Source organism: Sitophilus oryzae, unplaced genomic scaffold, assembly GCF_002938485.1.
Source record: "Sitophilus oryzae breed Bouriz unplaced genomic scaffold, Soryzae_2.0 scaffold_810_pilon_pilon, whole genome shotgun sequence".
NCBI classification, from domain to species: Eukaryota; Metazoa; Arthropoda; class Insecta; order Coleoptera; family Curculionidae; genus Sitophilus; species Sitophilus oryzae.
Genome location: NW_022147429.1, coordinates 2,492,525 through 2,507,415, shown reverse-complemented (window position 1 = coordinate 2,507,415; position 14,891 = coordinate 2,492,525). Strand labels below are relative to the sequence as shown.

Below are 14,891 nucleotides of genomic sequence, written 5' to 3'. Positions count from 1 at the left end.
AATGGGGTTATTATTTTACCTTATAAGTTTTTCTGCTTCTGCAGAATGCAATTTTTTTCTGTCATATTAAAGACGGTCTCGTGTGTAGTGTATTGTAATTACTACAAATCTCGCATGCAAAGCTGGTCTATTATCATTAAAAGAAACAACATATAAACACAACAAACTTGTTTATTCTAAAAAGTCATTAGCATAAACCTGATAGTGGTATTCGCTTCTTTTTCTTACTAAGTCTTATTTAAGAATATCTCTGGGATTTTCACGATTCTAGTTATCGTTGGTAGTGTGTATATAAATTGGCTAGAATTGCTACCTAACACCAGAAGCCAAGCGCCGTCCTTTACAGAGACTTAAAAGGAAAAAGAAACGTTGAAATGAGGGTTATTTGTTTGGTTTTGTGCATGACTGCTGTTGTTTTGGTAAGTACCTACAAAGTAATTTTGAAAATTATATTTATGAATTCATCAAAAATAAGATTTTTAGTTAAATTTAGGTGTTTAAAAAAAAACTATATATACATATATAACATATTTAAAACTAGATATAAAGGTATAATTATGTGACATAAATTAGATAGATGCAATCAGATGCTCAAAATTCTTCCTTTCCTGTTCACTGCATTAAATGATTCTCTTTTCAAAAGATCTTTTCATGTTAAAATGCATATGTGGAGTTCTACTTCGAAAGATAGCTACAATCATTTCTCCCATGGTGTCGATGATAGTTGGAAGATTTTTGTGTCTTTAACATATCCCCATAAAGAAAGTCCAGATTAGATAAATCATGACCATATTTAAGTACTCATTACGTACTTAATTGGTGAATGCACAACCACACCAACTGATAATCAATCTGAATCATATCAATTCTCTCTGATATAGGATAAGTTTCCATTTCTGAGATTTTTTTTTTGTTTTAACTGACATAAAGTAAATAACAAGTCATTAAAGCTGAACTAATCTGACAGCGATGTTGAAGTAACGTCAGACATATATCACAGCCAGCTAGATTTTATCAAATAAAAATGATCTGCTGACACTAAATCATAAAAATGAAAATATCTAGGAAAATCTTTGTATTTGGGGTAGGCAACCTTACTAGTAGTTTGAAAAGACATGAATTTCTCATTAAATATCGGAATAATACACTCCATTTAAAATATGGTGTTCCATTTAAAATAAAAGAGTAACTTGTATATTAATTTTAATTATTTATTGATATTAATTTTGTCTCACCTTATATAACTTTTTGGGTCAAATTTTAACTTGATTTAAAGTACAATAAAAAAATTAACGTTAAAATCAAAAACGAAGTCCAAACCACTGTCACTGTTGTCTGTTTCGGCAATTCTAGACATCATCAGACTTTTGTCAGAAACAGCTGTTCGTTTGACTTTATATATAAAATAAATGGCATTAAAAATTGGTCCTAATTTTTAGAAAGTGTTAAATATGTCAAAAACCTTATAATTTAGTCATAATCTTCTCTACTAAAACTCACCTTTATTTTTCTCCTAGAATCCGAAAATCAATTAATATATAAGGTGTTCCAATACAAAAAAACACAAGTTTGACGTGTAACTTTTTTTGAGGACACCTGTAGAACTATCTATATTTTTAAAAAATGCTCTAAATTAAAATACATATGGTTACAAATTTTCATTTCAATACAAACTGTTGTTCTACTTCGAGCTTTCGAGTCGTATGAGAGGATCCACCCTGTATAGTATAATGTAAAATGGGACATATTCAGCTGCTAAAGCATAGTGAAAAAAGAAAGCGAATTTTATTTCTAGAACTCACTAGTAAAATTTTAAAAGTCCAAGTAGAATGTAGAATGTTTAGGAGGGGAGTTAATCACCGCGACCTAACATATCTATTGTGTGTTCCCCTTTCTTGAGTTATAACGAGTTATAACTCATCATACAGTCTCAAGGCTTTGACAAAAGCCAGTATCTGAGACGGCTCCACAGAGGCCAGCCCTCCATCCTCGACATCAGCCGTATCAAAGTTCATGGCACGAATGATCGTCGTCTCGGCGCACTCAGTGATAAGGTGTTCTGGTGTTTCCCCATCTTTCCCACAGAATCTGCATTCGCCGCTGTTGATCAGCTTCAGTCTACTGAGGTGTTCGTTGAGGAGACAGTGTCCTGTTAGAAACCCCGTGACAATGCGAAGATTATTTCTACTTAAATCAAGGAAAACCTTTGATTTTTCTAGGTCGTAAGTTCTGAGGAACTTTTTCGAGTGTCTTGGAGGATACCCATTCCAAGTTACGAATAGAGTTTTGCAGATTATTCAGTTCCGCTTTCAGTTGGTTCCCGTTTGGAAAACAAAACGGTTATGGTCCAGTTAGTGGAGTGTTCTTTTCCTAGCTAGATCTTTGCTTTTTCATTGCCTTTTATCCCTTGGTGAGCAGGCACCCAGAGTAGGATGACTTTATTTTCTTTGCCTAATTTGTTGAGTTTCTCTAGGCATTCTTTGACAAACTTCGAATTTATGGTTACTGAGTTGATCGCGTTTAGTGCTGCTTGACTATCGGATAGGATGGCAATTTCCTGTTTTCGATAGTTCCTATCTAAGATAAATTGTACGCATCTTTCGATAGCGTAAATTTCTGCCTGAAGGATACTGGGGTAGGTACCTATTGGTTCGGAGTATTTGGTTTTCGGCCCAAATACCCCTATCCCTGTCCCTGCTTTGGTTTTGAAAGCATCAGTATACCATGTTATGGTATGGCCTTTTATATGCTGAGTAAGGTGTTTCTTCCTTCCCAATCCTTTTTATTACTCAATACTACAGTGAGGTGTTTCTCAAAGTTGTAAATTCTTTGTATGTCATCCCCTGGGAGTTGGAGTGTAATTTTCTTTTTGAGGGTGTTCCATGCCCCTGACCTGAAGTCCAAGTAAAATCAAAGTTTAAAATGAAGTCCGAAAATAGTTATGGAACTTTTATTGGCGTTGTATTAATAAATCGGTGAATGTGAGCTTTTACTAGAATTATGAACATTCACTGATTTTTGTGTTTTACTGTAACATATATTTTTATTAAATATCGATAATATTATTAAAAATAATGTATTATTATCCTAATTAAATTAGGATAAAAATATCTAATATATATATATATATATATATATATATATATATATATATATATATATATATATATATATATATATATATATATATATATATATATATATATATATATATATATATATATATATATATAGGGTGTTCCATTGAAAAAATATAGGTTATATCAATAATTATGAAACTGGACTGTGTATGTTATTTTTGGTAATGCGTACCTACTAAAGTTTTGCTAAAAACTATATTTTTATTTCTAAAAAAAGGGAAGCCTTAGCTTAAAAAGTAACAAAAGTAAAAGTTTGACAAAAGTGGGTCAAATTGACATATAACACTCTACATTATGAGTTAATAATTCGTATTATTTACTTTAAATTCTAGTCCAGTCCAGTTCAAGACAAATGGAACAAAGTTCACAGATCATGCCAAAGTGTACCAGCTTTTTTTGTGGAGGAGATAATTTTTGAAAAACTGAAGAAAGGGCGAACAAGTAACCCTGCCTGACAATTTCGGTCTCCATGCTCATTGCATGCTTGAGAAACTTGGATTGCAAAACAGTCAGGGTGCAGTTCAACGCAACGCACTTGAACAAATCGTCAGAAGCAATATCCGAGATGCTTCTCAAGCAAACAAGGTTATAGATGAATGCTTTGTAAACAAAGGAACTAAAGAAGAAACGGCTCTTGAATTGTTCGGTTGTCTTGGCAAAAACAAAGTTAATATTGGACAGCTTTAATGTTTTGATAACAATAAATAGAATGTTTTGGTAATTTAAATTGTTGTTTAATTATTTGTATCAACAAAGACAAAAATCTATATATACAGGGTGAGTCTTAAATAAGTGCAAATATTTTTAGGGGTAGTATTTCGGCCTAAGAAGTACGATTATAAGGTTTTATTGTGGAAAAAAATTGAAAATTTCGAATTTTTTTGAAACATATTTTGGATTTTTTTTAGTTTTTAGTTAAAAAACACAATTTCTTGAGAATATGGCAATATACAGTATGTCCCCGGATTATTTTTGCAAGAGGAAAAACTTTTTAATTATTGATATTTTGAGAAAAATGCATTCTTTATATAATTTTTTGCTTGTTCTAAAATGTTTAATGCCGTTTAATACTTTATCAAATTTCCATACCGTTTTAGAGAAAGTTAAACATCCTAAAGCTTCATTCAGAACCTCGCCATTAGTGGAATAAATAAGTGGTTTCAATCGATTTTCAAGAACTTTGTTCCTTTATTTTCAATATAAGCATTCAGAACGTCAAAATTAGTGGTAGACATGTTCAATTAGTAAAGAAAGTTATCAAACTTTTAGCTTTTCTACTAATTATATTTCAAAATTTGCGAGGAATGTCATTTTGGCCTTTGATTACCACCCGTCAAGAAGAATTTTGGTTAGAAATCAAAAGTTTATTGTTTTATAAGCTAAATATTATGCTTTCTCTATGGATACAACAGACTACCGCAAGCTGTTGTTAGGATATTCTATTAATTTTAATTGTGTTTTTTAGACATTGTGAATGATCGTAAACTAAAAAGTATAAAGTGTAATTGGAACCACTAATTTATTCCATTAATTGGAAGGTTCTGAATGAAGCTCTAGAAAAAAATTCAATAATATTTTAATATTTTTTAATTTACGGTATGGAAATTTGGAAAATTATAAATGGGCCAATTTTTTAAACGCCATTTTAGAACAAGCAAACATTTTTATGAAGAATGCATTTTTCTCAAAATGTCAATAACAAAGTTTTCCTCTTGCAAAGACAATCTGGGAATATACTGTAGGTAGTTGATTAAAATTGCAGGAAAAAAAGCCAGAAAAGATTCAAAGGTTCTCAAAATTTAAGAAAAAAGTCATTTTCTTGGAAATTTTTAGTAAAATAACTCGGTTATTTTGGACTTATGAATATTTTGGATATGAAAAACAGAAAAAATGTGGTACCTAATTTAGCAACAGCAAAATATACAATGCTAATCTATATTAACAATAAACATCTATGCCATCTATCGAAGAGTGAAATTGAAATAATATTGCCATAGAACTGCTTTTTGGTTTTCAGGATTTTGAAAAAATTCACAGACATTTTCATGTTTTTTAATTTTTTTTCTCAAACGGAATGGAAATTTGGAAAATTATAGACGAGATTAAACATTTTAGAAAAAGCAAAAATGTTTATGAAGAACGCATTTTTCTAAAAACATTAATAACAAAAAAAGTTTTTCCTCTTGTAAAGACAATCCGGGGACATACTGTAGAAGATGTTTATAAAATTAGATTAGAATATTAACTAGAATTTAAAAATGTAATAACGTTGATAACATTGTATTTAAAGAACAAAAATATGAATTGTTATTAGAAAAACTGTGTCTGAATTCGGAATCCCCGATTATCAATATACCGCATGTCCAAAATCTCAAAAAACCTAGTATTACTTGTCTTTGAGATATTTAGCCGAGTCTAGACTTTCGGCTAATAATATCTATTTCCGAAGTCTCTTTTTTAGATTCAAAATAATTTCACCCTAATTCATGTCCTGACTAAATGTCTTTTTAAACTTATGCCCTTTGCATAAAACAAATTATAAAATCAACAGAAAATTTTATAAAATAAACGCAGATAAAAGCTTAACAAGTCTATAAACACTGAATATAAAAATAGTATTTGATTTCCTTCTTAGTCTTTTTATTTAATGATATACAGGATGTCCCAGGCTCTGTGTGCATTAGGAGTTTCTAGAGAACTACAATACCTAGATCGGAGATTTTTGCACATCATTGATTCACAACGAGATCTATAGATAAAAATATTTTCAATATGGCGGCACTTCCGGAAATAATAATAATAATTAAAAATTTATACCAAAGAAAAAGTTATAATAAGAATTATAATCTTTCAGTGAAAAAATATATATCTACCATATTTTTGTTAGAGGTACGAAAATATAATATATGGATTTTAATTTAGATTATCAACATTAGACAACTTTTTAAAGTATCGCAAAGAAAGAGAAAAAAAAACGTTAAAACGAAATATTTAAAATGAGTGGCATTCGTTACAAATAAAAAAATATTACAAACCAATAAATAAAACAAAGGTCACAAAAAAATATTAGGCACCAAAAAATAAAACAAAGGTCACAAACAAAAATTTAATATTTTACAAATAAAATAGTTTAATGATGATGACCGTGATCGTGAGATTTTAAATGTTCGCTTTTAAAAACATGGTTCTTTCTCAAACAAGCATCGATACTTAATGCGGTTTCTTCTAAGTTATCTTTGGCCACGGAGCATTCGTTCAAAATGCTTTCTACTTTAGCCTCGTCCTGAATAACATGCTGAATGTGAGTTTTAATTCCCTCCTTGTTGACCTGCCCATCGCTGGTGATGATATTGAGTCCCTTGTTCATGCACAGCACGTGTTTTCCAAAGTTATCTGGCAGGTCTACGTGTTCGTTCTTGAGAAGTTTTTTGAAGACTTCGTCATCTACATGTGTTTCGGGATTGTCTTGGCATCCCTTGTGAACATGGCCTATGCCATGTACGTCTCCATGATGTTCATGCTCTTCGGCCTTTAAAATAACGACCAAGTGTAAAATAATATAGATACAATGCATTACAAAAGGTTCGTAATAAATATGATCAAAATCAATTAGTGAATTAACAATTACTAGTTTAACAATTACTGATTATTAAATTCAGCAAATCCAAATTCAAAAATATCCTGACATATTTATTTTAAAACTAAAACAATCGTTTCTTTAAAAAAATCTTGATATTTCGGATTTTCCCCCGTTGCATCGTCAGAAGCAAAAAATCTAAAGAAAAACCATTCTAATTATCTAAATGTAATTACTACGAGTATAAACTTTAATTTTTCTAGTACAGACATGTATATCATAACATTGTGATATCGTTAACATTGTGATAAGCTGACAATATACATAAAATCAAACTTCCAATCTTCAAATTCATAATAATACCTGAAGAAACTATAAGCTGAACAAAAGAATAGGTACTTATGATACTTATAACTTTGAGAAGGCTTTCGACTCGATATAGGTATACGAAGGCAATAAGAGAAGTTCTAGCGAATCAAGGTATTGACAGGTCTTACATCTCGTCAATATACAGGGTGGTCCGAACTGTATTCCGGAAACATCGGCAGCATATTCTGCAGATAAAAATAAGTAAAAAAGTTCGTATAAATGTATGTCCCAAAATGCTTAGTTTCGGAGATGTTGGGTGTTGAAGTTTCATTTTTATTTTGATTTTGTCCAAATAATTTCTGAAGTAACGTTAATATTTGGATAAAAATTGATGTCTGGGAGTTTTTTTACATGAGAAATTTGATTTTGATGTCAATGTGACTCTTACTTGTAGAGGGCATAAAACCTACATATTTTTTAACTTGTTTGAAGAGTAATAGCTTTTCGTCCGTACCTGTATAAAACTACCGAGTAAAAAAAATATAAATTTACGACGTTTTTTACGTAAAAAAAGTCTCTTTGTGAAAATCGCTACGAGTTATGGTTCTCGAGATATTTGGAATCGAAATTACCAATACCTGTCGTCATTGATATAAATTAAACATGTTGACTAAATAGTTATTAGACATTATTGTTTTGGTGCCAAAAGTTCAACAGAAACTGAAAATCACCAATTTTTGAAGAAAAATTTATGATTAATATAAAAAAATAAAAAGTTCCCAAATTTTACCATTTTAGTCAAATAACTATCTACACAACACGATCAACACGTTTGTTTTTTGTCAATAATGGCATGTATTGACTGTTCTCATTCTAAATATCTTGAGAACGGTTGCTCGTAGCGATTTTTCCAAGAGACATTTTTTACGTAAAAAAACACGTAAATGTATATTTCTTCACTCAGTAGTTTTATACAGGTACGGACATAAAGTTATTACTCTTCAAAACAGTTAAACTACGTGTAGGTGGCGCCCACTACAAATAGGAGTCATATTGACATTAAAATCAAATTTCTCATGTCAAAAAACTCCCAGACCTACCAAAACCAACTTTCATCCAAATATTGACATTACTTCTGAAATTATTTGGCAAAAATCGAAATAAAAATGAAACTTCTACACCCTGTATCTCCGAAACTAAGCATTTTAGGGCATACATTTATACGAACTTTTTTACTTATTTTTATCTACAGAATGTGTTACCGAAGTTTCCGGAATACAGTTCGGACCACCCTGTATACAAAGAAGCCAAAGCAAGTGCAAATACCGTATGATCGAATAAAAACGGCGTCAACGATGGCTATGAAATGAAGATCGCTGTCATTTTATATGTAAAATTTTATGGGAAATGTCATCGATCGTCATTTCCAAGCCAACGGGAAGCCGTTTTTTTTCGATCATACGGTATATATATAAAACAACCCCAGAGTTTCAACTGGCAAAGGAGTACGACAGGGAGACGCAATATCTCCAAAACTGTTTACAGCAACACTAGAAGAAATCTTCCGTCAACTAGACTGGACCAACAAAGGATTAAAAATAGATGGAGAATATCTTAAACACCTAAGTTTCGCTGATGACATTTACTGTCCTCCATTCGCGAATTTCAAGTTCCAGAGCTTTACGCCCTGGGCTACTCAGAACGGTTCTGAAAGGAGCTGTGCGCGATAGCCTGGTGCCTCCATATGGCGCGAAACAATTCTAAACTTTATGACTCAATTGAATGGAGGGAGAGTATAGCGTTCTTGAACAGTTCAGAGCTGCACAACTGCGTGAATGGAGGACAGTAATAGTCCTAATAGCCAATAGTCTTGAAGAACTACAAATACAAATTAACCAACTTACATTACTTACTTAAATTAACAACCATACAGCCAGCAATAAAGTAGATTCCAAAATGAATTTAACAAAAACTAAAGTAATGTACAACGAACTAGTAGACAGAAAAGACATTCTAATAAATAACACAAAATTGGAAATAGTAGAAGAATATATATATTTGGGACAAATCATACACACCCCGAAATCAACCGAAGAATTAAGTTAGCCTTAGATTACGTATGGAATCTAGAATGCTAATTTATGTAAAGAAGAAAACATTCAACCAATATGTACTACCAGTCATGACCTATGCATGCAAAATCTGCACTCTTAAAACGGATATTATAAGAAAAGTGCAGGTCGCACAACGCTCAATGAAACGAAATATGCTGGAAATAACCAAAATAGACCGTAAAATAATAGAGTGGATATGACAAAAGACCCAGGTAATAAATGTCATCCATAAAATCAAATCTCTCAAGTGGCAATGGGCAGGACACCTGGCAAGGAGGACGGATAACGGACCACAAAAATTACAGTATGGTAGCCACGCGAAATTAGCAGACCTAGAAGAAGACCGCACCTGAGATGGGACCAATGATATTAGAAAATTAGCATGGGTAACTTGGGCCCGCCTAGACAACAATAGACAACAATGGGCCCAACTACAAAGAGAGTATGTGAGAGAAGCTACACCATAATTGAAAATGGTTGAATAAGCTGAGAGTAATGATGATGCTGATGATGACGATGACCAGAAGAAAACAGATACCTAATTAAGTAAGCATGCAAAAATCTGAAAATGTCTATATGAGTAAAGTATTCTTGTAGTCGTTTACATTTAGATATTTTGAGTTTTTTTTTTCAAAAAATGAATCCGCCACGATGTTATAGACATTATTAAAAGAAATCTTTTTTGCATATGAAAAGGCTGATGTTATACATACGAAGAAATATGAAAAGAAAATTATAAAAAAAATGTAAAAGATCAGACTTCTTCAGAATTCTTGCCAACCTTGTAACAATAATACCAATTTTGAAAAAGTTACAGAAAAAATAATTATTTGAAACTTACTTAGGCTTTTGACACAATTAAAAAAAAATAAATATAATAAAAATGAGACCTAAGAGAGTAATATTCTACAGAAAACAAAAGCCGCAAGATTATTAATTTTAACATTTTTATGAGCTAATGGTTTTCTTATTAATTTATAGATGATTGGGCCATTTCTAGTAACACAAAATGTAGTTTTACAACTCTGTAAAGACATCCAGCTTCAGTTATAAAAATTTAATAGTCGTATAAAAGAGAAAATTTATAGAGCAAGTTATAGGCGACCCATTAAAGAATCATGAAACATAAAATGTGACACAATAAACTTGAAATATATTTAATAAAATATATAAACACAGTATTTTTAGAAAGAAAATTTATACCAAGTGCGTCTCAAAAGTGGCTCACTCCTATAACTTTTTTATTCTTTCAGATAAAAATCGAATGTTATATGACATAAATTAGGATTGATTGACGTATTCAATTGTTTTCGGTCACTTCCTGTATCACCGAAAATAACTACAACTTTTGATATTAAAATTATTGTACCCTGGAGATTTTGTTACTTTATTCGATAGAAAATAACACTCTGAATATAATGACATATCAAATCTCAATTTTTGACATTTTCGCATATGGTTTATTTGAAGTTGCAACATCCTATTTATAACCACATTTTGACTCGAAATACCAAGTATGTGGTACCAAGTTATTAATAAAAAAATTATATTAAAAAAAATATAAAAAAATTAACCGGCTAGGACAAGACACTAAAAACATTAGACGATCAAATTTATTTTTCTAAGGCTCCTTGATTAAAAATTAGTGTTTTTAACACAGCCATGGTACTCTAGATTGAATTTTAAAATACAATTTTGTTTAAAGCGAAAATGTTAAAAATTGACATTTGATATGTCATTCTATTCAGTGTATTTATTGGTGGAGGGCCAATAAAGATCTCTAAAAAATAAATTTGTTTTAAATTACTTGCCAAAACTATAAAAAAACCAAGTGTCAATAATTAGCATATAATATACACTGTGTCAATTTTAAAAGTTCCCACCCTTAATATCTTTCTCGGAGTTAAAAATATGAAAAATCGGAAAGATACGTCAATTTTATTTGTAAAGGGGACACTTTAAATTAATATTTTGAGCCTTTTTCTTTCAACCCCCTAGGAGGGGTAGATGCTACCCTTACAATCTTAAATGGGAATCAGGGTCAAGTGGCACATCATTTTAAAGGGCGTTTAATTCTCTTTTCAGTAGTATCCTACTTTGTTGCTTTTTGTCCAGAGGTTTCCGAATAATCGTGTTTCAAAATTGCAGAAACAATTAAACATGCCTGCATTGAGATTTTGGTTTTCAGGCTAGTGTTTACACAAAAATTATTGTAACGGATCTCCTTGTAGTACAAACGATTAGAAGATTAGGTTACACCACTTACGCCCTATTTTACAAGTTGTTTAAAATGTTGTCCATTTCCCTGTAAACAATAATAAAGTCTGTTTTCAAACTCCTCCCAAAAATTTCGGAAAACTTCACCGGGAATTGACCGAAATTCTTGTAATTCGCCTTGTATATTTTTTTTTGCAAAAAGATCATCAACATCGGTAGGTTGTGTTTTATAAAAAATGGATTTAAGATGTCCCGAAAAGAAAGAAGTCTACGGGTGTTAAATCCGGTGATCTTGGAGGTTATTCAATTGGCCCCCTTCTTTTAATCCCGAAATCTCTCGTACCCCGAAATCTCTCGTTTAGCCACTATCGGACCGGAAGAAAATAATGAGGCCACCGTCCTTCTGGAATGTTAATAAATTTTCCTGTAAAACTGGATTACCCTGGGCATCAATTTAAGTTTAAAACTCTTGGGTGATAAGATGGTCAATAGTCTCTTGAAGCATATTAAGATACAGATCACCTGTCAAGTTTCCTTCTTACCGTTGTTCCGACCAGTAACGACATTTAAAAGAATACCAATCCAAACATTAACTTTTTGGGGATATTGTGTATGTCCTTTATGAAAAATATGCGGGTTTTCGTCACACCAATAATGGAATTTGAGAAAAGAAACGTTAATGTTTATGTTTTCTGTTTATTAGTTCTTCGACTCCTCTAGAAAAATGTAATGGCTACGTCCATGTTGCATTCTAATCTTCTAATGATCTGTACTACAAAGAGATCCGTTGCAAAATTTTTGTGTAAACACTAGTCTGAAAACAAAAATTTTAATCCATAGGCATGTTTAATTATTTCTGCATATTTGAAACGCGATTATTCGGAAACATCTGGACAAAAAGCAACAAAGTAGGATATCACTGAAAAGAAAATTAAACGTCCTTTAAAACCATGTGCCACTTGACCCCCATTTCCATTTAAGATTGTAAGGGTGGCATCTGCCCCTCCTAGGCGGTTGAAAGACGTGAATTGACTTGTCTTTCCGATTTTTCATATTTTTATCTGCAAAAAAGATATTAAGGGTGAGAAGTTTTAAACTTGACACAGTGTATGTACCAGTGACTAGGTTAAACTGCAAATTACTAGCAAAATAGCAATGCCAATTACTAGGTAGGTTTGCTAATAACTAACAAAATCGGGAATAACTAACAAAATGCAAAAATAATATTGCAAGCATAATTTAAAAAAAAAACATTTCGTAATTAAAATAGAATAAAAAAATATTGTTTCATTAAGATAAATTATATTAGAGTAAATTAAAAAGATCCGGAGACAGAAAAAATATTTTTTCAGATTCCGTTAGATAAAATATAACCGTATATGTACTTAAAGTGGCATTAACTGGGTGTTTTATCATAGTTATTATTTAAAAAAAAAATTGTAGTTTTGTTTGTCTTCTAATAACGATTCAACCGTTAGTTTATATAATTTTTAAATTTTTTATATTTTGCTGCTAGAATAAAAATCTACACGGGCCACTAAATTTTTGTCATAAATTTCGTTTTTTTAATTTTCACACACTTAATATCCATTTCCTAAGGAAATGCATAATATAAAGAATTCTATATATAGCTTTTACCTACTATTATTATTAAAGTTTCTAAAACAGAAAGAAAAGAAAAACCCTCAAGTGCCTAATCCCGCGGAAACCTTGGGCGTTCTAATAAATGTCAGCTTTGTATCTTTGGTGTTCTTCGAGATTAAACTTACCAAAACGACAAGAAGGAGTGCACTAACCGCCACAAAGACTTTCATTTTGCTTTGTTGTATTTACCGTCAACTTTTAGGCTTTACGGAAACTAATAAACGGAGCCATTCATTCGCATCTTTATTTATAGAATGAAGAATCGTTTACCGATGTTTTATCTAGCTCAAGTTCAAAGTTTATCTGATTTGTTTGTTACCATGGAGCTGCGGCAATCTTAATTATTCTCTGAATTGTAAAATGCATCTTGAAATTCATTTGAATCATAACAAATAATGTTGATGAACGCCCATCGAAAATAGATAAATAAATACTGTGGCTTGTGCCTAATTAAAAAGCTGTTAAATTAATTAATCATTGGTATATTGTAATCAATCAGCATAGCAAATTTATTTCACAATTCTTTAATCGCTTGTAACAAAAATCATTATAGGAACTAGATAAATTACATAAAGCCGGAATGTACATATTAAACTAATAAATCTGTGATCTTAAAGTAATAAATAATGATCTTTTATTAAATTACATATATTCTATGTGTGCAATAATCGCAATAGTAGTTAGTTAGTGCTTGATATTTTAATTAATATGTCATCTTTTACCTTGCTTGTAAGAATAATACAATTTGCCATAAAACTATATTTTTAATTTACTGAAGATTTGATTTTTAATTATTGAAGAAAATCATTCTATTTTATGCAGTACCCAAACCAACGTATTGGGGTTCGATAATATTAATTCTAAAATGCTAAAACTTCGTAGTCTTTTCATTAATCATATAATTTTGCATATTATAAAGAGTATCATTAAAAATTGTTAATTTCCTTATAGAAGATAACCATCGGCATTCCTAAAATTAACAACCCTAAAATTCATATATGATAGCATAATCAGCATTCTACCTACTTTGTCTAAAATTTTAGAAAGAATACTATATAACGAAATGTATGAATATTTTACAAATAAGAAAATTATACCCGACTCACAATGTGGTTTTAGGACAACAATTGGTAAAAGTCACAGTTTTGACTACAGTTTTGGATGATATCGTAAAGGCCTGTGATGAGGGAATGATAAGCGTACTTGTCTCGGTACTTGTGTTACTAGACTATTTTAAGGCTTTCAGAACCTTAGATCACAATCTCAACTTGAACTTGACGCTTTGATGGAAATGCCATTTTTGCGTGATCGTTCACATAAGGTTGTTTGTGATTGTTCTGAATTATCTAGCCATTAACGCATATCATCTGGTGTACATCAGGAATCTATCTTATCGCATTTGCTTTTTATTTTCTATACCATTGATATTATCACATCTTCTAATTATTGTACTACCCAAGCTTACGCAGACGATAAGCTTTTTTATTCATTCGATCCCTTGGATAGTACTAGCAGGCTAGACAAAACATTAAATCCGATTTAGGACCTTAAAGACATTTTCAGAACAACATAACTTATAATTAAACTTAGACAAATCTAAAGTAATGTGTTTTGGTATTAGGCATAGGTCAAAAAGATGTTTAGTTTAGAATACCAAATTTTGCAGGTCTTCTTATAGATGAGGATTTGCACTTTGATGGACATACCGGGTACGTCTTAAAAGTGGCTCACTCCTATAACTTTTTTATTTTTTTCAGATAAAAAAAACAAGATTTGGTATATTAGTATATGATATAAATTAGGAATGATTGACGTATTTAGTTGTTTTTGGTCACTTCCTGTTTTATCAAAAATGGCTACAACTTTTGATTCTGAATAGAATGACATATC

The 14,891-nt window shown here is 31.1% G+C and overlaps 2 protein-coding genes and 1 pseudogene across 2 annotated transcripts in view; 1 reads left to right on the top strand and 2 right to left on the bottom strand.

The window, feature by feature from the left end:
- LOC115889083 (B1 protein-like) overlaps positions 1-14,891 on the bottom strand; it is a 290,836-nt gene that overhangs the window by 207,259 nt on the left and 68,686 nt on the right. The window lies entirely within an intron of this gene.
- LOC115889056 lies at positions 273-3,867 on the top strand (annotated as a pseudogene).
- LOC115889047 lies at positions 6,233-13,276 on the bottom strand. Its single transcript, XM_030908965.1, has 2 exons — positions 13,127-13,276; positions 6,233-6,669 (listed from the first exon to the last, which is right to left on the bottom strand). Exons 1-2 carry the CDS (start codon positions 13,169-13,171, stop codon positions 6,271-6,273), a joined length of 444 nt encoding a protein of 147 aa, XP_030764825.1. The 5' UTR covers positions 13,172-13,276; the 3' UTR covers positions 6,233-6,270.

Coding starts and splice junctions, on each gene's coding strand:
- LOC115889047 (XM_030908965.1), bottom strand. CDS start 13,171: ATGAAAGTCTTTGTGGCGGTTAGTGCACTCCTTCTTGTCGTTTTG. Junction 6,670..13,126: donor CACTCCTTCTTGTCGTTTTG/GTAAGTTTAATC, acceptor GTTATTTTAAAG/GCCGAAGAGCATGAACATCA.